The 22941-nt window shown below is 39.1% G+C and overlaps 1 protein-coding gene across 4 annotated transcripts in view; it reads right to left on the bottom strand.

Moving 5' to 3' along the window:
• Positions 1-4522: 4522 nt before the first annotated feature.
• LOC144534514 (diacylglycerol kinase delta) overlaps positions 4523-22941 on the bottom strand; it is an 84671-nt gene continuing 66252 nt past the window's right edge. For 3 of the 4 annotated variants that reach the window (XM_078276488.1, XM_078276489.1, XM_078276490.1), the window contains 16 exons: positions 22138-22237; positions 19978-20043; positions 18622-18793; positions 18431-18529; positions 18149-18233; positions 17891-17998; positions 16836-16932; positions 16608-16715; positions 16369-16482; positions 14573-14707; positions 12913-13076; positions 9278-9383; positions 8000-8089; positions 7039-7152; positions 5711-5825; positions 4523-4747 (listed from right to left, as the gene is read on the bottom strand). In XM_078276488.1, the coding sequence (XP_078132614.1) occupies positions 4695-4747; positions 5711-5825; positions 7039-7152; positions 8000-8089; positions 9278-9383; positions 12913-13076; positions 14573-14707; positions 16369-16482; positions 16608-16715; positions 16836-16932; positions 17891-17998; positions 18149-18233; positions 18431-18529; positions 18622-18793; positions 19978-20043; positions 22138-22237 (1726 nt within the window). In that variant the 3' untranslated portion in view covers positions 4523-4694. Of the gene's footprint in view, positions 4748-5710; positions 5826-7038; positions 7153-7999; positions 8090-9277; positions 9384-11287; positions 11766-12912; positions 13077-14572; positions 14708-16368; positions 16483-16607; positions 16716-16835; positions 16933-17890; positions 17999-18148; positions 18234-18430; positions 18530-18621; positions 18794-19977; positions 20044-22137; positions 22238-22941 lie in introns of those variants that run through there. The other variant, XM_078276491.1, reaches the window with a different exon arrangement.

The raw sequence follows: 22941 nt of genomic DNA, 5'->3' as shown, positions 1-22941 counted from the left end.
AGGTACATTTTGCTGATAATACTTTTACTTACGTAAAGTTTTGGAAACAAGACTTTTACTTGTAGTGGATTATTTAATCCAGTACAGTGTGGCATTGATATTTTTGCTTAAGGATCTGAATACTTCCCCCACCACTGCTGGCAGCGCAGGACAAGGAATGCCTTTGTATGTAAAGTAGTCAAAAAGCATGATTGTACGGTTCATCACGTCAAGACTATATATATCGGCAAAAGACAAAATATATTCTCTTTGAGAGAGACTGAAAAGGCAGTATAGTAAGTAAGCCTTTGAGTGCAGGCAATAGAGAACAGCTATAAACATTTTACCTTTAGATTTGGACAAATGACACGTTGTGGGAGGTAGTTGGTTTGAGCAAAGCCTTTACTTTTCTCTCCATCTGCAAGGTAAACCAAAACTGAATTGCAATAGGTAATAAAGAAGTAGGAACTAATTTACAAAAGGTACGGTCACTTTACATTTCCATCCTGCAAATATTTGTTCAAATTGCGTCGGGGCAATTTCGGAAGTGTATTGTGACCGTACCTTTAAGAGTTAAATGTACGCTGAAACTGGATTCTCTCAGCATGTGCAATCATCATCATCAACACATTAACACCAAAGGACACTAGCTTCACACTTCAATAATTCATTTAATTTCCAAAGGGTTGCGCTGACTTTGTCTTTGTTACACACTGCACACGATAACACAATAAAACACCTCGCAACGTACAAGGTCGTGCAACATCTAGTCTGGCTTCCAGCACTGCGCACACGGTCTTAAATATTTTGGCTGTTCAGATCAGGTGTTGCGTTCACAAATGTTGTCCATGGAATACTGTTGCACAAACATGGTGGGGTGTTTGTAAACTGTGGGTTGATTTCATTTTCTCCGCTCCATGCAACTCTTTGAAAGAGTTTCAGTAAAAAATGAAATTTTTGCTGTATGAAAAAAAAATGACACTCGTACAAAATAACCAAAAAATGATGCTTTAAAAGAAAAAATATGAAATCCTTGGTTAAAAGACCATGAAACATAGGCAACTAGTTATTCTTATCCCAGAAATAGCTTCCACAAATGTGTGTTCCGTAACTGGACACATCTTTGCGTTCGTTTTTAGCACAACAAATGCAAATTAAAGCATAAAGTAGACTTTCTCAATAGCTGTTACAGTTTTAAAATTTTCAAAATTAAACACAAAAAGTTCACCCAAATGTTGGTTAAACATAGGCTGAATATGACATCTCTTTTTTGTGTTAATCGATTCATTAGTAGTCTGTAATAACACTAGAGAATTCAAATAACTTTGGCTTAAAGTTAGAATAACCTTACCTTGGTTACATTTGGAGAATACTATTTCAATACCAATTGGTGTAACATTGGAAAGACATTTCAATGACATTGCTATGGCAGTGGAATGACACATAATCACATGTTATAACATTGGCGTTAATTGGGAGATCTCAAGCTGCTGTGGGAGTAATTGTACAACCACTGATGTAATAAACGTGTGTATACATCTCTATACATTTATCACTCTTACGTTTAGTTAGATATATACATTTTATCAACACACTTTTGTCCGTATACATTTATCATAAATAAAAGATTTGTCAACAAATCAATTTAAAAAAAAAAAAAAACAACACTCGTAAACACTTGAAATCTTCAACACACGCACACATGCACACAAATGTCTTTTTTTCCCCATTAAGTTTGCTTCTTCGTAAAGTGCAAGGCAAGATACAGTAAACTTTGAAATGTACAACATACAACTTTCGCATCTGAACTCTCACACACACCTTGTATGTCTCATAGCCCACTGAACTCAGTACAAACTTGGCATGACACCACTTAAGCCTCTAAGGTGTAGAGCGTATAGCTGGCACACTATGGATACAGTAGCACAATCCTACCAGAGCTGAACATCTACAACGCCTCACAGTAACTCTGTCCTATCAAGAGTTAGTTTGGGTTATTTCCATAAAAAAATGTTTAAATAACTAAGAAAATCAAGAACTAACCCTTTACATTATTGGTGAAAAAAAGAACAGAAATTATCCATTACCAGTTTACAGCCTTGTTTGTGGATGTAATATCGAAGTAAACGCTCAAAAAACACTTAGTTTGCTTTGATTAGACACGAGTCAAAGTGTCTTAACATTGTTACATCCCTTTTTTGTAGTTTTGAAAGTGGTAGAGTTGCATCACAACAAATCAACTTTAGGCAAGTTGTCCATCATGAAAATAAATACTTTTCTATGGTTGTTCGAAGTACCTTTACGTGATGCAGTTAACTCCACCTATGGGATATTTGCAGCTAGTATTTGACTCGTGTTTAATTTTGACTAGCGTTTCTTTATTACATCCTGGCAATTAAAACTTAGTAGTAATGCTAGACATTTAAAGAAATTTACATTAATACAGAAGAAATATGTCAAATTTCACCTCTGTTCAGTCAGTAGGGAGTTAGCTTCATCACTTTAGCCTAGCTTATGACTAAACACTGGAAGCAGAAGAAACAGCTAGCTTAGTGCTATCAGAGTTGTCTTTATTCCTCTTATTTACTGTATGTGTAAATTTAACACCTTTAGTAAAAGAAAATGCTGTTTAACAACTAAGTGGATTACACATTGGAGCTTTCTTGACTACCTACAGTTAAGCCTAGCTGTTGCTAGGACAGGATTTGCTAGGAGTTGCAAGCTTTGAACACTTTCATAACGCAAGAAAACCCCCAGTTGACTAACATATCTTGGGAACTAATTTGCTAGCTAATAAGCTATGTGTAAATAACACATTACTTTTGACGGAGAATGTCCAATTGTCCTTTTTAAACTAAGCTAAGCACATCTGGGAGCTTTCTCTTTCCATCGTTTTACTGATTGCATAGAGATGAAGAAGACATACATTTTCCCATCTATTTTGCAGTAACAGCAAATAAGCAAATTTCCTCTAAAATGTCTAAACCATTCCTTTCAAAAACATTAATGTAAACCTTGATACAAGTTGCCTAACAGCAGCACATGAATCCAAGATCGTTTCATGTACTCAAGATATATGAAATCTTGTTATACCTGCTTGAAGAACCCTGTGGGTGTAAATCAATACACTCTCTTGAAGTCTGGACAACACAGTAAAGTATTGGCAGACATTTAAGTGTTTTGGCTAAATAAGTGCCCTCTCGCAGTACAACCTAGACTAAATGGTGCATCAAGCAGGTTAAAACAAATAAAAATCCACAAATGCTGCTGGTCGGTACAAACGAACTACAACTCACTATTTTGAGGCAACTGCTGCCTAACACTGTGAGGTGAAGGAAGGCTAAGTATGCATGCAGGGACACACAGAACAGCATTAATTGACTTTGATTATATGCACTTTGGTCAAAGAGTTTGTCAAAGGGGGAAGCAGCAAAGCCAGGACAGCTTCACAGGTTACCATTGGGAAAATAAGATATACAAAAAAATAGAGAATATATTTGCAATAATAATAATAATGTAACAATAGCTTTTAAGCTTTTCACAGACAAGGCAAAAACCAAATATCCACTGACCCTTATTCTTATATTACATATACAATCAGTAGTATGGCAAAGTAGGAGTAATATACTGAGTGGCTGTAATGTTTTGTTAATGTGTCCTTGATGCTTCCTCCTTCTGTAAACACCTTCGCCATACACTGCCAAAAAAGACTTATTGAGTCATTTCATCTGGTGCTGTACCTCCTATTGGTTCTTAAAATCAGTGGGAAGAGTTTTTTTGACTCCCATGAGTCAAATTTTAGACCTTGATAATAACTGAGTGATGTCCGTACTTTAATCCCTCAGTCAGATCTTTTCATAAGGCTGAATTCCAGATGAAATGACTCATCATAAAGCATAGCCTCGGATCACACAAGTCAGACAACAGCCCATTAAGAACCACTTTAGAACCACCACAGTAGAACCTTTGTGAAACCTTATATGATGTATCATTTAACATTATTCACAGGTTAATACAAGTCCACACAAGTACATTCCTCAGTACATTTTTTGCGACATTTAAGATATTCTCCAGTTCAGTAGACGATAAAGTTGAGATGTTTCGATTTGTTCATTTTGTTGCCATTTGAGTTCTCATGGCAGTAGCAACAAGAAATAAATACTCCTCAAAAAGTCTGGAGAAAAAAATCAAAGTCTAAAGGCTGTTCATAAGTTCAGAAATAAAATGATTGAAGTTAGAGAGAAAAGAATTAAAAGAGTGTAACAACTTATGATAGATATAAAATAATATGGCTGCACTTGGCATGCAAGGAGTGCACCACGTAAACACATTTCTTTGTCCAAAAAAAACAAACATCTGTAAGAACGTTTTCGTTCCACGCCTCCCTTGTCCTTTGTTTGATTCGCTGCTGGCCACGGCGACTTCCAAACTCAAGCAGGTAAACAGAACCAAAAGCAGAACGCCAATGGTGAAGCAATGCAATGCAGCCAGGTCCCTTCAACAACAGAAAACAAGAAATAGAACAAAAATCCCCCCTGCAAAGAAGCAGGGAGGAAAAAGCATAAACGTTGGAAAGATGGTTTTCCTTTTCTTCCTCACACCTCTGTCAGGCCACTGGGTATCACGGTTGGAGGGGAGGAGAACAGGAGGGGTGCTCCTCACCCCTGGTTGTCAGGGTAATGAGGGGGTCGGTATTAAGCACCTCATGCAGGACTTCAATTGCCCGAGGAATCTGCCTCACCAGTCCCACCTCTGATTTCCCAATTTCCTGCGGGAAAGTAAAAATGTAAATGACATATTGTGCACCTCTTTGTTTGTTGACAATAAATACATAAATATGAATATCATGACCAATATGCAAAAGAAAAGATGATAGAGATGCTGCAAATGTAGTTTAATATATCAGCTCTTTAGTTTTAGATTATAGTGTCAAACACTACAATACATACATTTTCGATGTACCCAGAGAAAACAGAGCTTAGTTTTGTACTGTAGCTGTAGTCAATCCGTCAACGGACGCCTGGATCGGGCCTGATCGCGATCCCAGCTCAGAACATCCTAAACTGAACTGTTGTTTTTCATTCTCAAGGCAACTCTGAGGCATGATTGTCCAACACAATTGGGAGCTTTGAACAACTGTCATACCAGGCGCAAACAAACATAGGATTGCAAATGGATCAGGCTCTATATAACCGACTATCAATCACAAATGCCTGGATCGGCTGTGATCCCGGATCGGAAATTGCATCAGGACATCCCTTTGCTGAACTCTAGTTTCTCGTTCTAGACAAAGAGAACTAATATGGAGGAGTTTTTATAAACTAAATAAATGCCTGGAGGGGGCCTTATCCTGATCCTGCAGATCGCCTCAGGAACATCCTGAGCTGTAATGTAGTCGTTCTTAACCAAATGAATTTATATGGTTTGCATACTGTCACTCTGAGGCGTGATTGCAGAACACAGTGAGGAGTTTTTGACAGCCGGCAACACCGAGGGCAACCAAAAGAATTGGACATGGATTGCGCTCTATTTGCTGTTACCAATCTATCAACAAATGTCTGGATGGGTCCTAATCCCAATCCTGAAGATCAGTTAGGGACATCCCTAATCCGAACTGTAGTTTCTTCTTCTAGACAAAGGGAACTAATATGGTTCGCATACTGTGGCATGACTGCATATCTGATGTTGTGGGAATGAAGCTTTGAATCCCGGCTCTTTCCTGATCTCTTACCTGAGAGAGAGCTGTTGGACTTCTGCTTCTGGAGCTTCTCTCTCTCCTTCTTCACCTTGGGTATGAGCTTCAGCTTTATACTGCTGCTGCTCTTATTGCTGACCCTCACTGAGTCCTGAAAGAAGAAGCGCAGATCATTGGGCACATGGAAATGCACCAAGAGATATTCTATTCTACGCAGATGGGCTGCAACTAGTCTGAACTGAGCAACAGCACTTGGTTGGTTGTTGGACAGACTGTGATAATGCAATTATCACGCACACACACACACACACACACACACACACACACACACACACACACACACACACACACACACACACAGTTGGGCAAGTTACTTCCAAAATGTAATACATTAAAGATTACTAGTTACTGTCATTTGAGAGTAATTAGTTATATTACAATATTACTGTCTCTGAATTGTAATGCTTTACACTACTTTTGCGTTACTTTTGAGTTACTTTCACCAAAATAACAGCGGTAGTATGACTTGGCAGGTAGCTTGTGAATTTCACTACGGGATCAACAAAGTCTCATCTTTATCCACTTTAATACATCATAGTTTATTCATAATATTTTGTATTACTAATCTTAATCTGCAAAGTAACTAAATCTTTAAAATAAATAGTGAAGTAAAACGTATAATAGCCTACATGATTCTGAATTGTGGTGGAATAGAAGTATATAGTAGGAGAAAATAAAAATACTCAATTAAAAGTACTTACAATTGTTTTGAAGTAAGGTATAGTTACTTTCCACTGCTGATACAATGTAGGCCTAATGCTAATATTGACATGTAGCAAGCCTAAACATTAATTCCCGACATGTTTATATCTGTCAGCTGCTCGGACACACGGCTGTCCCCACTGACGTATTACCTGTTGGGACACAGATGTTGTCCGGAGCCTACCGTCTCTGGTTCTGGCTCTGACCGCGGAAACAGTGACGGGACAGCACCTCGCTTCAACGCAGTGCAATAACTCCTAAAATAATGTCCATCTCGCAAATATATCTGTCTCTGCAGTCATTTCAGCCACCGAATTCCAGCAACAGGATATAACACTCAGACCTTTTTTCTGTGCCGAAATGTTTTCGCGGTTTTGATGAATTCTTTAAAAAAAATAAAACACCACTAAATGTCGTGTTAAAATGCATTGTAACTCACGTTACTGAGATTGTAACGGGTATAATATTACTGAAATTGTATTAGTAATGCGTTATATTACTGCGTTACAGCAAAAAGGAATACAATACTGTAATTGCGTTTCTTCTATAACACGTTACTCCCAGCCAACACACATACAAACACAGACTGCATCCCTCCTCACCTCCTCGGAGCACTGCATGAGTGGACAGATCCAGTGGATGTCGTCCAGCTTGTGGAGCTCGGCACTGAGGATGTTAAGGGTCGACCGGAGCTCCTCTTCCTCTGGAGAATCAGACTGCGGGGGATGAGATAATAAAATGCATTGTTTATTTATTTTTTTTAAATGCGATTTCTAATTATAATGTGATATTTGATCATGGGGATGAAAATGTACAATAGCTTGCCATGTTTTGAAAATCTATAAATCTGAAAATTCAAACATCTGCTCTGTTCTTTCATGTGAAGACGATGTACATTTTGACACCCTGTGTATATTATGCAAATTCACAGATTTGTAAACACTAAACATCTGATAACCTATAATTCTGTCAACAGTTGAGGCATATTAAAACCTCTTCTTGCATATTATTCTAATAATTCAGTTTGCTGCTTTGTTCATGTTCTAATCACCAGTTCTATTTAATCGTGTCGCTTTCTCATCGCAAGTAAGTTTATGGAAGCAAATCACTACCTGAACTTCAACATTTATGTCTCAGAATTACATAAGTTAAAATCAGTGAAAGTTAAGCCCAATCTATTAAGTCTGAAAGGTCGAAACAGAGGATAAAAAGCAAAGCAGAGAAAAGAAAAGATAAGAACAGAACAGAGAGAGACATGAAATGAAGATAAAAATGAAAGTATGACTCCAGTATTGTTGCATGCATCGTTGTCATGTCATGGCTTACACTAGCATTGTCAATAATATTTGCTTGTCTTCTGCACAAAGGGCTATTGTGAGTAAAGGTACATTTCCTCACAGGGTAAAAACAAAAACCGAGCAAGGAAAATAGACAGCAGAAACAGAAATGTGAGATGTCAAGGCTTGAAGGGCTTCAGCAGAGACAGCGAGAGAGGAAGAGAATAGGCGAGGGAAACAAAGACAACAACAGAAAGAGGACGTGGATGAAATCCCAGAGTTGTACCAGTAGTTTTCCATCGAGCAGCATCCTAGTCTCAACCTGGAGAACTTTACTGCTGTTGACAATTTCCACCGCCGTGCTGCGACTTAGACACTGAAAATACAAAGGAATTGCTTGATTTTTTTCATCATTAAAAGCAAAGATGTCCAATAATACCATGTGCAATATATGGCCTAAAGATAAGGATACAGATAAAATACTTGTATTGATAATACACTCCCATTTATTCAAGTTTGTATTCAAGTAAGCAAATCACTAAAATATCAGAACAAGTGAAGTTGATGCTTGACTTTACTACAACAGGAAACACCTCACAACCTTTCACATGTAGAAGTTGTATGCCTCCGCCAACCAGTCAAGTTGTCGTTTACATTCATGGCTGTCCAGACTCATAATATATGTAGTGAAGACTTTGAAGGAATTTAATAAAAATGTATTAAGTGTATTGTTTAGCGAAACGTGAGTTCTTCACACACATCTTCAACCCGGCAGCACAGAAGATCTAAACAATCCCCACAGTTTCAAGATAGTGTCATCAATTTAATATCCAACCCATGCTTTTGCAGCATATTATGATGTCACAGTGAAGTTGATCTTTGACCTTTTGGATATAAAAAGTCATCACTTCATCATTTTATCCTATTAGACATTAGTGTGAAATGTTGTCATGATTAGCGGAGGAATTATTGAGTTATGGCCAAAAACGTGTTCTGTGAGTCCACAGTGACCTTAACCTTTGACCACCAAAATCTGATCAGTTCATCCTTGAACCCATAAGGACGTTTTTGCCAAATTTGCATTACAGTGTTCAATAGTAGCTTAATATAAGACACTATGGAATAAATAAGTATATGACTAAATACAGGAAAACTATATACCAATACAATAAGCCAATACATGTTTAAAATTCAGCTCATTCCAGCTGTTTTCATGTATTTCTCTGTCAATTAAGACAAACAAGTTGGCTGTTAGCTTATACTGACCAAAGCAGCAGCCAATCACATAAGTGGCCCTGCCCTGTTTGTTTTCCTAAAATTATGTCATAATGTCTGGTTCACTTACATTTGGGTCTCTAATTTTTTGAAAGGGGAAAAGCCTGCTGTGTCCTTAAAGTAACATCACTGATGTATTTCAGGTTCATCATTCAACAGGCTGCAAAATGAACAGCCTGTAAACTGATGTGAGACCAAAGCCTATTGCTGAAAATTTGCACAATCTACGCAGTCAAATCCGCCATCTGTCCGTCCGCCTGTCCCGTATTCCCCCTGCTCGGTGTCTTACCTCAGGGCTGGACAGTTTGGCCTCTGTGAGCACCAGGGCGGTGGCGTTGACGGCGTGAGCCAACTCTTGCTCCACCAGCATGTGAGTCTTGGCTGCCTCACGGATCCTACGGTCAGGATGGGGGAAGAAATTACAGACTTGAAAGAGCTGTAATTATTATTTCAACAAGCTATAAAATGATGGCCATTACTCCTACAAGTTGTCTCAGACTGTTGATGGGAATAAAGCCTGGTTCCTTTCCTTTCTCCATTTTTTTTAATTTTTTTTTTTTTTTATGGGGAGGGGTTCCCTTATGCGAATTGAGTTCTGAGGACAGAGGCTGTTCTATGCTGTTCATATAAAGCCCTTTAAGGCAAATTTGTGATTTGTGTAATTGGGCTCTGTAAATAAAATTGACTTGACTCCCACCATTGAGTTCAGTTTGTAGATATTTGGAGTCAAACCTCGGCCAAGATTCTGTTTAGTGAATCACAAAGCTTTAAGATTCGATTAGGATTAGTTTTTTACCCACCAGCTCATGTATCAGTCTCCATCTGCCCTCCAAACATCTCCACTCTGACTCTCAAACCGCTCTGATCTTTTAATGGAAACTTTATACTGATTTAAGGCTTCTCAAGTTGGCAGCAGGTGGAAAGTACACACCTTTTATTGTCCTCTCAAATTCCCCATATCAAATCCCTTAGAAATCCCCTACTATTTCTTAGCTTCTGAGATTAGTTTACAAATGTTATTCAAATATTTATCATCCTGAAAAGAGAATTTATTTTTGCAAACATGATTGGGAAGATCATATTAAACCAGCCATACTGAGACATGCTGAGAAGACCTCAGAGGGACACAAATGGTTTGTAAGTGCGAAAAAGAGAAATAAAATGGCTCATCAGTGCTACAGAGAAAAATGTAGCAAATAAGCGAGCTAATTGCAGTGGGATGAATGAATCCCAAAATGTTGGGCAAAATTCCCCCTTGACCCCTTTATCTTCCTGACACAGAAACACAAAGACGCTGATCACCAAACAAGAAGGTTGCAGATAAGCTTGCTTTTATGTATTGTGTGTACACTGTAAAAGGTTTATACTGTGTTTGCTTATTTGAAATTTGCAGAGACGTATCAGCTTGTAAAGTTGAAAAAAAATGCGTATGTAAGAAGTGTGCTTCTTTGATCATAGTAATCTCTAGGAGTGTTAAAAAAATATTCCTATAATACTGTTAATTCTCAACAAGGCCTTCACATATTTGAAACAGGTTTATTTAAGGGGCCCTTATACCATTTTTTAAAGACAAAAATTCCAGATGCTGGATGAAATTACAAACACAAGGCAGGATTATTACAAAAGATCCTTTGTCTTTCTTTTGCCTGACTCGTTTCTATGACTCCTATGCCAAGATTCTCTTTTTTCATGAGAATATTTGATCATGTTTTAATAAGAGGTCTCCCTCGTTTTCTGATCTGCTCCCATTTTAAATAGTTTTCAGTATAATGTACACTTACCCAGCATTTTTATGTAACAAATGAGTCATGTCATACTTAACATTCAAAACAAACGCTGTTCTCATTTACTAATTACTTTCGAATACTTCTACTGTACTTTGCTGTTCTTTCCTTTGTTTTTAAGCTACTGTCAATAAAAGTCAACACTTCCTGCATAGATGTTTCAATTTCAAAGCCTTTCAGTTGCTAAAAGGGCATTGTCCTTAATTTCTGGTAGGCTTTTATTGTGAAACAACTGCTGTGCAGGAAGTGTTGAGACTCAATAACAGTATCTTAAAAAAACCCAGAAGATTTCAAATATGCTGGATATATACAGTGGGGAGAACAACTATTTGATACACAAAAATCCAGAAAATCACATTGTATGATTTTTAAATAATTAATTTGCATTTTATTGCATAACATAAGTATTTGATCACCTACCAACCAGTAAGAATTCTGGCTCTCACAGACCTGTTTTTCTTTAAGAAGCCCTCCTGTTCTCCACTCATTAACTGTACCTGTTTGAACTTGTTACCTGTATAAAAGACACCTGTCCACACACTCAATCAAACAGACTCCAACCTCTCCACAATGGCCAAGACCAGAGAGCTGTGTAAGGACATCATGGATAAAATTGTAGACCTGCACAAGGCTGGGATGGGCTACAGGACAATAGGCAAGCAGCTTGGTGAGAAGGCAACAACTCTTGGCGCAATTATTAGAAAATGGAAGAAGTTCAAGTTGACGGTCAATCTCCCTCAGTCTGGGGCTCCATGCAAGATCTCACCTCGTGGGGCATCAATAATCATGAGGAAGGTGAGGGATCAGCCCAGAACTACACGGCAGGACCTGGTCAATGACCTGAAGAGAGCTGGGACCACAGTCTCAAAGAAAACCATGGATAAAATCCAAGCAAGGTCCCCCTGCTCAAGCCAGCGCATGTCCAGGCCCATCTGAAGTTTGCCAATGACCATCTGGTTGATCCAAAGGAGGAATGGGAGAAGGTCATGTGGTCTGATGAGACAAAAATAGAGCTTTTTGGTCTAAACTCCACTCGCCATGTTTGGAGGAAGAAGAAGGATGAGTACAACCCCAAGAACACCATCCCAACCGTGAAGCATGGAGGTGGAAACATCATTCTTTGGGGATGCTTTTCTGCAAAGGGGACAGGACGACTGCACCGTATTGAGGGGAGGATGGATGGGGCCATGTATCACGAGATCTTGGCTACCAACCTCCTTCCCTCAGTAAGAGCATTGAAGATGGGTCGTGGCTGGGTCTTCCAGCATGACAATGACCCGAAACACACAGCCAGGGCAACTAAGGAGTGGCTCCGCAAGAAGCATCTCAAGGTCCTGGAGTGGCCTAGCCAGTCTCCAGACCTGAACCCAATAGCAAATCTTTGGAGGGAGCTGAAAGTCCGTATTGCCCAGTGACAGCCCCGAAACCTGAAGGATCTGGAGAAGGTCTGTATGGAGGAGTGGGCCAAAATCCCTGCTGCAGTGTGTGCAGACCTGGTCAAGAACTACAGGAAACATATGATCTCTGTAATTGCAAACAAAGGTTTCTGTACCAAATATTAAGTTCTGCTTTTCTGATGTGTCAAATACTTATGTCATGCAATAAAATGCAAATTAATTACTTAAAAATCATACAATGTGATTTTCTGGATTTTTGTTTTAGATTCTGTCACTCACAGTTGAAGAGTACCTATGATAAAAATGACAGACTTCTACATGCTTTGTAAGTGGGAAAACCTGCAAAATCGGCAGTGTATCAAATACTTGTTCTCCCCACTGTATATAGCAGCGCACATGACAATTGTGATTGGTTTAAAGAAATGCCAATAAACCAGAGTATGTTTTTCTCCCATCCCCGACCAGCCAGATCCTCCTCCGCTCCGCAGTGTGTGGATGGTCTGGCAAAGTGAGACTAAATCCAGTCAAAATGTCTTTGCAGTAAGTTCATGCACACCAGAAGTTGTATTGACAGTTTGTCGGATCAAAAACACAGTTTATTAATGACATTTCAGAACTCAGACATTCATCAGTTTCAATATTTACTTGATGAACTTTTGAGGTCTGAAGCAGCCAAAATGTATTTGAACAAAACTTTAACCTGCTTCCTCTACATGCTACAGAAACTGTGAAGTGCTTCTTACTTGTTGATAAGTGTGTCGGCCACGACGCCCAGCTGCTGAACCTGAGCGCACTCCTCCTCCGTCAGGTACTCCATGGACTGCTGGGAGTTAAGGCGGGGTCTGCTGTCACGGTAGCTGTCAAACTTCCTCTTGTCCTCCCATGACTTCAGCGTGCTCTCAAACGCCTGGTTGTACAAAAAAACAAGTAATTTATCAACTTTGATCATTTTTTTTGTTTTGTTCCTTTTCAACACTGAGACAGCCAACTGACTTCTTAAAAGTTGGTACTTAAAAGGTGAAATATAGTAGATTTCAAGACTGCACAATGAATCTATAAAGCAAAAAATAAACATCTGGGAAACTTACAACAACTGTTCGCAGATAGAGAGGGGGGTTATAACTTGAGAGGGGTTTTACATTTGAAACAACCGTATCCTCCAGTCTGAATGAATCGATCAAACAAAGAGTAAACATGTTGCAATAAAAATAAAAGGTACAAAAGATTTACTTTTGAACAAAAGTGATTTACGAGTGTTAGTGATTTAAAGAGCGCTACACTGATGTTACTGCTGCTTGTTTTTGTTTTGTTTTTTCTTCTTTATCTTAATATTTAGATAAAGTAGGGCATATATATATTTTGTGTGTTTGTGTAGGAGCTCAAGGTTCCAGTAAACACAGTTGTATTGTAAAGCAATCTTTCTAACTAGTTTTTATTACATCCAGATATTTAATTTAACAACCTGTCAATAAACATCCTCTAGCAGGGACAACGCTAACCTGAAACATTACTTTTACCATTTGACTGAATAAGACATATTTAGGAGGATAAAACCAGCGAGCCAGCATTCTTCTCTCTCGGCAGTACAGAGGGAAACCATGGAAACAAACTGCCCAAATGTGCTTGGCTCAAGAGAGCTCTCTAAAGGTTTGAGCAGCGTGAAAAGAGAACCAACATAGTGGGTATGAAATTGATTTAAGAAATCCCGAAATAGGAAGAGTCAACAACATGGGCAAAGAGCTGATGCTGGAGAGTTGAGAATGGATTTTTCGGCTGCAACATTTATGAAAGGAAAGGTTTTTCAAACCAATGCTGTTGTTTCCATTTGCATATAGTAGACATATGCAAATGGAAAACCAGTTGCATACAGTACACACACATACATTTTTATTAGGGCTGGGACTACATGCTTTTGTCTCGATTTGATTCTTTCAAAATACATGGGTGCAGATTCGAATTGCGATTTTGTTTTCCTTCTTTAACAAAAAGTGGAATAAAACACTTCTAGAGACAATATATCATGAGACATTTATAAAAACTGTCACATCTATCTATCACATGTCAGTCAGTCAGTCAGTCTGACATTTGTTTAATTTGTAAAGAAGTACATAACATGTATTTTCTGCATGTTCTGCTTTTAGTCTGTTTTGCTGGAAACGTATACTGTATGATGTAGTAGCTGTCAGCGGTACCATATAAACTGAAAATATTTAGGAAAATCATTGGTTTTCTAGGGAAAAGAATTGACTTTAAAAATTGTCGCAAAAAAAAAAAAAATCACGATACATTTGATTCTCAATTCAAATTTTTATACTGTAAAAGTAAACCCTTTTTTGTATAAAGTGTAGAAAAAATCATGTGTAAAACTATATATACAAAATTCATATTTGAGTTGGACATTACCCTGTCTCTGGTGAGCATCTGTGCTCGGTTCTTGTGGATGATCTTGACGATGCCCGGCGGCTGGATCCAGGCCTCTCCATCCACCTGCACAGGGACCCCCTCCTCCCCGAGGATGGTGATCTTCACCTGGCGGCACTGAGGCGCAACAGAGCAGAAAACAGCAGCTGTCAGATGAGACCTCTTGTTCTTTTTTCCTTCAATGCATAGAGTGCTTTTTTTTTTTTACTAGCTATTCCCTACATGACATCCTCTGTGCTCTGCTGTTCGACATTGAGCATTTCATGTGGTCCTGTAAAACCTGCACCTTTAAAAGTTACATCTATAGCACCAACGTATACATGAAGTATTTGTACTGTCGGTGTTGAAATGCCAGATAGGCCGCTTTTGAAACACTTTGTCCTTGTGACTAAAAGGGAAAGGAGTGTTTCTCATTCACTTCAGGTTTAGAAGATTAAAATAAACACCAGTATGTGTAAATATGTCCTTGAGCAAATACATTTTTAGGCGACAGTTTGTTGTTCTAAAGTGGCTTAATTAAATGTATTTATTTTAAATCACTTCAGTTAAGACAATCAGCAGAATATCTGACAAGACTAAGATCCTGTTTACACTTGGTTTTAAAATGGGTGATCGGATCACAAGTGGACAGAACTAAATATGGCGTGTAAACGATGCAGTGTGATCCGATCACTCAAACCACTTGCCCAAGTGGTCTGATATGCATTTGACCAGTAGTGTAAAAATGCTGATGTGTCCCTGAAAAGAATGTAACAGGAAAATAGGTCATCAATGCACAACATGGTGATTGTTTTGGTGACAGCCCGCCGACACTCAAGACACAAGTTAGAAGTGTTGTGTGACCGTCCATTGTTTGGCCCTATGGAAGAAGATGTGTTGGATTCTGCCAACAGCGATATCTCCAGCTGTTTCGACACAACCGCTAACGTACTGGCGAGAGTGCGGACATAATAGCAGTGCGTGGGGCCCTTTGACTCTATAGCACAGGGGTCTCCAACAAGTAGCTCGTAGCTCGCCAATAGGTTGACAAACTGAGACACAAAATTACCACAGTATTAAAAGTGAGGTAGCTAACTATGTGGGCTAAAAGATGTGTAAAATAGTCATGAACCTTGACGTGAAGTGAAGATTTTTCATTAGCTTTGGGTATTGCAATTTGTATACGTGCACAAACAGTTTCATTCAGCTTATATGTGTTATGTAAATAAATGTAAGCGATGTGATGCAAGTAGCTCTTGGCCACTTTAGTTTTTTTAAGTAGCCCTCTGATGAAGAAAGGTTGGAGACCCCTGCTCTAGCAGAAGTGACAGAGGCAGTAACAAAATCTGAACACAAGTGGTCAGCTGGAGACGCATGATAGACACAGGTATGAACGACGATGTGTCTCGGCTGTCCATTTGTGTTCGCTTTACCGAAACACATTTTAAACCCAAGTGTAAACAGGACCTAGGAGTCTATGCTAACATCTCTGTGAGGTAGCTAAAAGCTAAGGTCAGTATGCTAACATACTCACAATGAAAACCTAACATGTTGATGATTAGCATGTTCACCATCTTAGTTTAACGTGTTAGCGTGGCAACAAATAAGCTGTAAACACAAAGTACAGCTTGCAGGTATTTAGTCATAAACCAAAGTATTGTACAAAGAACAATAAAAGAAGAATATGGAAGAACAGCCAATGTTTCCATTAAAATGGATGTTGTGCAAGCCTTTGAGACTGTAACTGTGATAATAAAGGTGTGTCCAGTACTGTATACGCAGGGGTGTGTGTGTGTTACCTGTGCAATGCGGTGGTGCTGCAGGTTGATGACTCTGGACATGGCCATCTGCATGCTGCCAAACACCGCCACCACCTCCAACTTCTTATCGTCAAATGACGGAGCGCCAAAGTTCTAAACATAAGAGTTGAGAGCGACCAATATACTGTTACTAAAGTTCAATGACTGAAAATGCTGTTGAATGTAGCTCTGCGTGCAGCTTTTACACAATTTCTTTGGAGGTGTAGATGCACACTCACATTATCCTCTTTGGTGCCTCCCCAGAAGTTGATACCGCCTGCATAGCTGGGGATGTTGAGTACAGCCAAGCCCTGCAGACTCGGCAGAGACATGGGAACACCGTCACACTGAAAAGAGAGAGGGGAGAGGGTCGGAGGTTAAAAAGGGAGAAGCAAAAACAACATGAAAACAGCTGTTGGCATTTTGTTTCCCAAAATATTCCTCATTCTCATTCTTGTGTGTCTGACCTCCAGTTGAACCCTCTGCTCAAGGTTCTTGTAAGTCTTCTGGACCAGCTCTTTCGTCCCAAGCACTCCATACCACATCATGTTCTTGGTGCGACTGCTGCGGGGGGAGACAAAAGGAAGAAACCAAACAACCGTAGAATTAAACTGTATCGATCAATGATCAATCAATGAGGTTAAGCTGAGTCCCTATAGTTGGTGACAGAAAATGGACATTAAAGCTATAGTGCCTAGTTTCTGTTGCCCCCATGAGAAATTCTAAGTAATGACAACAAAACTGTCGGTGCATCAACATGATACACGTCTTCTGTGATCGCGCACCGCCCCTACTCCTCCTCCATACAGTTGCTAGTAGCCAAGGAGGACACGGAGGATTAAAAAAACATGATGGACTCCTCAGAAGAGGCAATTGTCTTCACTCGAGTTTCTGCGTGCGAAAGTCGCCGGACGACACAATCTTCTGAACACAGCCATACTGAGAATTACAGAGAAAGTTCTGTGAAGCTGATTAGCTTTGTAGCAACTCATTTGGCAATGGCTTGAATGTAACAGACGTTCATGAATATCAAAAAGTTACACACTAAAGCTTTAATTGAGAATAGCTGCAAAGTGGAAGGAGCTGCTGCTTTGTGTTTTTCACCATTCTGTATTTACATTTCTCTTTGAAATAGGTCCTACATGTTACTAAACATGAAACACATCATGAAACAATCATTTGGGTTTATGATATGGTCACCAGTTTGAATCATTTGCAACTTTGTCTGTCAGTTTGGCATGGCAGACAGCTCTACATAATACAAGACCCATGAGCCTCGGCTGCTGTTGCCATGGAGAAGAAGTCAGTCAAAGTCGCAGCGCTTTGTCGAAGAATTTGTAAACAAAACTCAGCACCATAGTTATGGAATGAAGTCAAAAATGGACCCAAAAGTGAATTGATTTCAGCTGTTTGTATTATCGATTTTCATCATCAGTCAAGATAATCTTGTTAAAACCATTCTTCTGGAGAGTTTTTAAACACATTTAATTAGTTGTGTGTGTGTGTGTTTGTGTGTTCATACCTGCATTTTTTAGGGTGTTCATCTCTCTTGTTGTTGAACTCGAGGGAAATCTTAGCGTCCAGGCCGATGCCGAAGTAGTTGTTCATCACACACTTCTCTGAGCATTGTCTGCAAACACAGAAAAGATGTAGATTGTATATTAAAATGTGATAATAATAATACATTAAAACAAGAGCACATTATGCAGCCACAGCTGGTATTTGAAGGAGACAGATGTAGAAATGCATGCAAACAGATGAGATGCACACAAAGACTTACACAGTGTCCTCGCTGAAGGTGACAGTGTGGAGGCTCTCTGGTTTCTCAAGGACAATGGGGGAGGTGGGACTTAAGCTTCCTTGACCTAGACAGAGGTATAATAATCACTTACATAATTTTTTTTTTCCAAAAACAATGTATTGTCCTTCTAAAATTGGAATAACAATAACAATGTTTCTTTAGACAAAATAACGCAGAAGAGGTTTTAAAATGCTGATGTTTTTGATGCTGATATCTCTTCACCTCATATTCCTGCTGAGTTCAGACCAAGGGGACACTTACGTGGCTCAGCATCCTTCAGCTCCTCGCTGTTTTCTCTTTTGATGGAGGACAAGGATGACATTCTCTGGACCTGCGTGTGTTGGTTCTGCTCATCCACCACTGAAACCATGACGCCAGTGAACTTAATACAAAACACCAGAGGCATGAGTGTGTCAAAATGATACCAAAAGAAGAACAAACAAATAGGTTACCTTTCTCGGCCTGTTCGATGATCTGCCTCAGGGCTTTCTTCAGGCTGTTGGCCCTGAGCATCAGCTGCTCCTTGGACCGGTATGTTTTAACCTCTGAACCCGACTCACCGCCACTTTCAACGGGGCTCGAGCCGCCACTCTCCTGGCTGGGCACCGAACCAGCTGGCACCACCTGGATGTGACAGGAAAAGGAAGAGGAGACATCCTCTTACTGTGGGAACGCTGAAGCATTGTCACATCATCATTAAAGCATCAGTGTTAAACCTGAACATGTCTCCTCATTCATAAATCCTTACTATCCCTGCTCTGTGGAGCCTTATAGTAGTGCAACATCTTTCACTCTTAGCAAATAGATAATAATAATAATTTACAAGTCATACTGAGGGGGTAGGATATATCTGTATTTTATTTATCAGATATAAAATAATGGTCGGCGCAAAGCTTAGTGCCTTTCGTATTTTATCGAGCATCAGGTTGAAATCATACTGGAATTTTGAGGGCTGACATCAATCTGTGAATAAAAGACTCCAAAGGGAGCAGAGACACAAAACGCTGTATGCCATTTTGTTTTTTTAGCTCCTGTGAGAAAACTTAAGATGTGTGAAAAAACATCTACTACTACTCCGTAAAAAGCTCAGGTTGAATGGGGGGATTTAAAAACTCTATAGTGTTTCAACTGAGAAGGAACACTTTATATCCTCTCTGAGCAAACAACCATTCAGTATCTCAGAAATATAGTGCACTAGAAAACTATTCAACTTCATCCTTATCAGGTTAAGTGGAAGATATTTAAAACTGACATGTTGTGCCTTATTAATGACCCTTACATTGGACCAATGATGCCAAACAGTTTAAAACTAATGAGCTTAAATGAAAGCCAAAACTCTCCTTTAAATAAAGGTTGATACGGATAATATAAATAAATTCCAGGATAATGGTTTCCTATAGACCGAATAGTCCCCAACAAAAACAGAGTCAGCCCACGACTCCTCATCAAAGCTGAAATATTTCTATGAGCACTTAAAAGAAAAGTGATGTTTACCTTCTGAGAAAATCTGAATATTTTTAAAGAGGTACAACTACATAGTATTTAACAAGTCAAAAAGATAAGAAAAATGTCAGTTTTACACAGAAATCCATCTTTTGCCTTTAGGCTTAAAACAAATTTCATACATCCATACAGTGTTAGATCAGTCTAACTTTCATTATTTTATCCTTAAACAAGCAGGTTTTGTGCTGTTAGTCACACATTTTGCCACTTGTTCCAGACTGCTCAAATCTAAATTTGGTGCACAACACTTGTAATGATTGCTAAGACTATAATATTATATTGATTAGAATTCATATTGTTTTTACCTGAGCCTCTGCTTCCTCACTTAAGGCCTTGACGAGGGAATCAAGCTTCTCATTCAGCAATGCACACTGGGAGAAGAGACAGACAGACAGACAGATCATTTTTATGGTTTCTATGGTTCCCTTGCTCACTTCCAAATCATATAAGCGGTGCAAATTGGGAGATAAAATAGACACCAATGGTAGGCAGAAGTTCTAATTTTTTTCTAATTTCATAATTCTCATTTTTATGTGCGGCTGCATTAACGCTCAAAACCAGCATGAAATCAATACCTATACAGCGCACAGAGGTCTTTTATCCACAGAAGCAATAGGCAAATTCTCCTACAGGCATCAATAAAGCATCACACTATTTGGAAAAAGATAGATAAGTAGGACAGAGCTCAAAGCGCTCACTCTGTGAGTGAAAAGATTTTCTCTTCTTGAAAATGTCTCACAAATACATTTGGCAAACCACTCTTCCTCCCAGTATATGCTGGTGACCGACAGCTGCTGTAAATACGTATTTTAAAACCCCTTAACATCCCAGTTTTTCACTTCTTTTTTCTTTAAATAGCGTTAAGGTTGGAAAAATCATGTCTGACAGCGTCACATTACAATCAGCTTGTTCCATTTACTACACGATGTTTACTAAAGTAAAATATTACAACCCAATGACTCCATGTTGTTCATGGCGCACCGTTCCATCAAATGGAAATATTTTAGATGCTTTTATGCACATTTCCACAGATTTAGTACATTTGGTTACTTTTGAATCTCCATTAGAATTAAAAACTAGAACTACTGCCTTCTGGTGGTATGGCTCCGCCAACCAGTCAAGTTGCAGTTTACATCAATGTCTGTCAAGGCTCATATAATACATGTAGTGTAGACTTTGAAACAATTTGATAAAAGGTACAAGTGTATTTTTTGGTGAAACATGGATGCCAATTCAATATCCAACAAAAACTTCAAGATTTTGTAAATTTTAAAACTTTCTCGAGTTGTGAACAATGGCCTTCCTGTCGGTATTCTATTATTTTTTTTAAATTAAGAGAAGGTAATTATAATTTAAGACGGTTCTCTATCTTTGAAACTGGTATAGGGAGGACTAATGTACATTTTAGATGTGTTTTAGTTTTGGGGGTTAAATTATGGAATGAACTTAATGATAAGTTGAAAGTATGTACGTCTGTTGAGTTTCAAAAAAGCTGTAAAATCTTAAAATAATTAAGGGTTATGAAGTAATTTGATTAAAATGTGAAACTACTAGGATTGTACTCAAATATTTAGTTTCATTTAGTTTTGTTGGATTTCAGGGTGATACTATGGGGTTTATAGGATAGGCAAAAATAAGCCTTGGCTTCAGCCTATTCCTTTTTCGGTTTAGCTACGGTGGCAAATTGTGGGAATTAATTGTTTCTTTCATGTATGTTAACCAAAATCAAATTATTCATCATCATCAAAATGTGAGATATGGCCACAATCTCCCCTTCGGTTTCTGAGTTATGGTGTTGAAATATGGCCAGGAAAACGCTTTTGCAGCATGTTATGATGTGGAGTTGACCTTTGACCTTTCTGATATAAAATGTCATCACTTCATAATTTTATCCTATCAGACATTTGTGTGAAATGTTGTCATAACAAGCGTAGGAATTGTTGAGTTACATTTTGCGAGTCCACAGGCACAGTGACCTTGACCACCAAAATTGAATCAGGTCATCTTTGAGTCCACGAAGAATTCCTCAAGATGTTAATGAGATATCGCGTTCACAAAAATGGGACGGACGGACAAACTCGGAAACATAATGCCTCCAGCCACGGCTATCGCCTGTGTGGCTGCATTAAAACAAGGTTTCAAATGAGTTTTGAAATGGCAGCATTTTAGCCAGAGGGGTGTCTTCCACTCTCACCGACATCCACACCTCTACTTTAACACTCATGTTTAGCCTTCCAGCTCCAACTGCACTTTTAACTGAATTCTTATGTGTCAAATAAATAGAAAGTATGGAGGGAATAGTGACACTTGGCTTTCAACACAACTATTTCTGTCCCACTCTCTATTATACACACATGCACGCACACACACACACACACACACACACACACACACACACACTGCCCACTAGTTACGGTTATACAAGCTCTTACATAAAACGACTGCACAAACACAAAACCATTTACCTTCTTTGCCATGGCATCTGCCTCCTCCTTGTTCTCTGTGGCTCTCTCGTACGCCTTCCCCACCTCCGCCACAAAATCATTCACCGTCCCACACAGAAACCTGACGGAGGGGGGAGAGAGAGAAAGGAGAACAGAGTGTGGGGGGGATTGATTAACAATAAAAATTAAACAAATCAGCAGGGTAATACATTTCAGGTTTAGTGATTCACCGTGCAGTCACTGTGTTTGGAGATACCACCCACACACACACACACACACACACACACACACACACACACACACACACACACACACACACGCACGCTCTCGTTTCATCGCCGCCTACCTGCCTGTCAGCTACGTCGCCTCCACACAGTCAGTATTTACTCATAGCTGTTACATTGCTGCTGCATGACTCAGCGGGGAGGTTTCTCCAAACGTACACAGCCCTCGGGCATTTGGTTAATATTGGTTCCTTTAAAATGAATATTGCTGCAGATAAAACATGTCCCTTATATATGAGCCGTGTCCTCATGTGTGCTCTCGTAGGTGTTTATTTCCAAATTAATTATCTGGAAATTACAGATGTATGATAGCACTGTTCTAACTAGTTTATGATAGTTTTTGAAAGGCGTGCGCTCAGTCTGCTGAACATTCTGCAAATGTCCCTTCAACTTGACGTGGCAAAAGTAAAACGGAATCAATCATATAATTGCGTTACAGGTGGCAGGTGTTGTTAGAAAAGTTGCACAATGCATTTTGTTTTGGTTGCAAACTTACAATGGTTGTCTCTGAAAACATGTAAAATTTGATTTCGATTGGAGT

This window comes from Sander vitreus, chromosome 19, assembly GCF_031162955.1.
Source record: "Sander vitreus isolate 19-12246 chromosome 19, sanVit1, whole genome shotgun sequence".
Classification (NCBI taxonomy): domain Eukaryota; kingdom Metazoa; phylum Chordata; class Actinopteri; order Perciformes; family Percidae; genus Sander; species Sander vitreus.
Note: the sequence above shows the minus strand (reverse complement) of the source record. Positions and strands in the feature narration are given on the sequence as shown.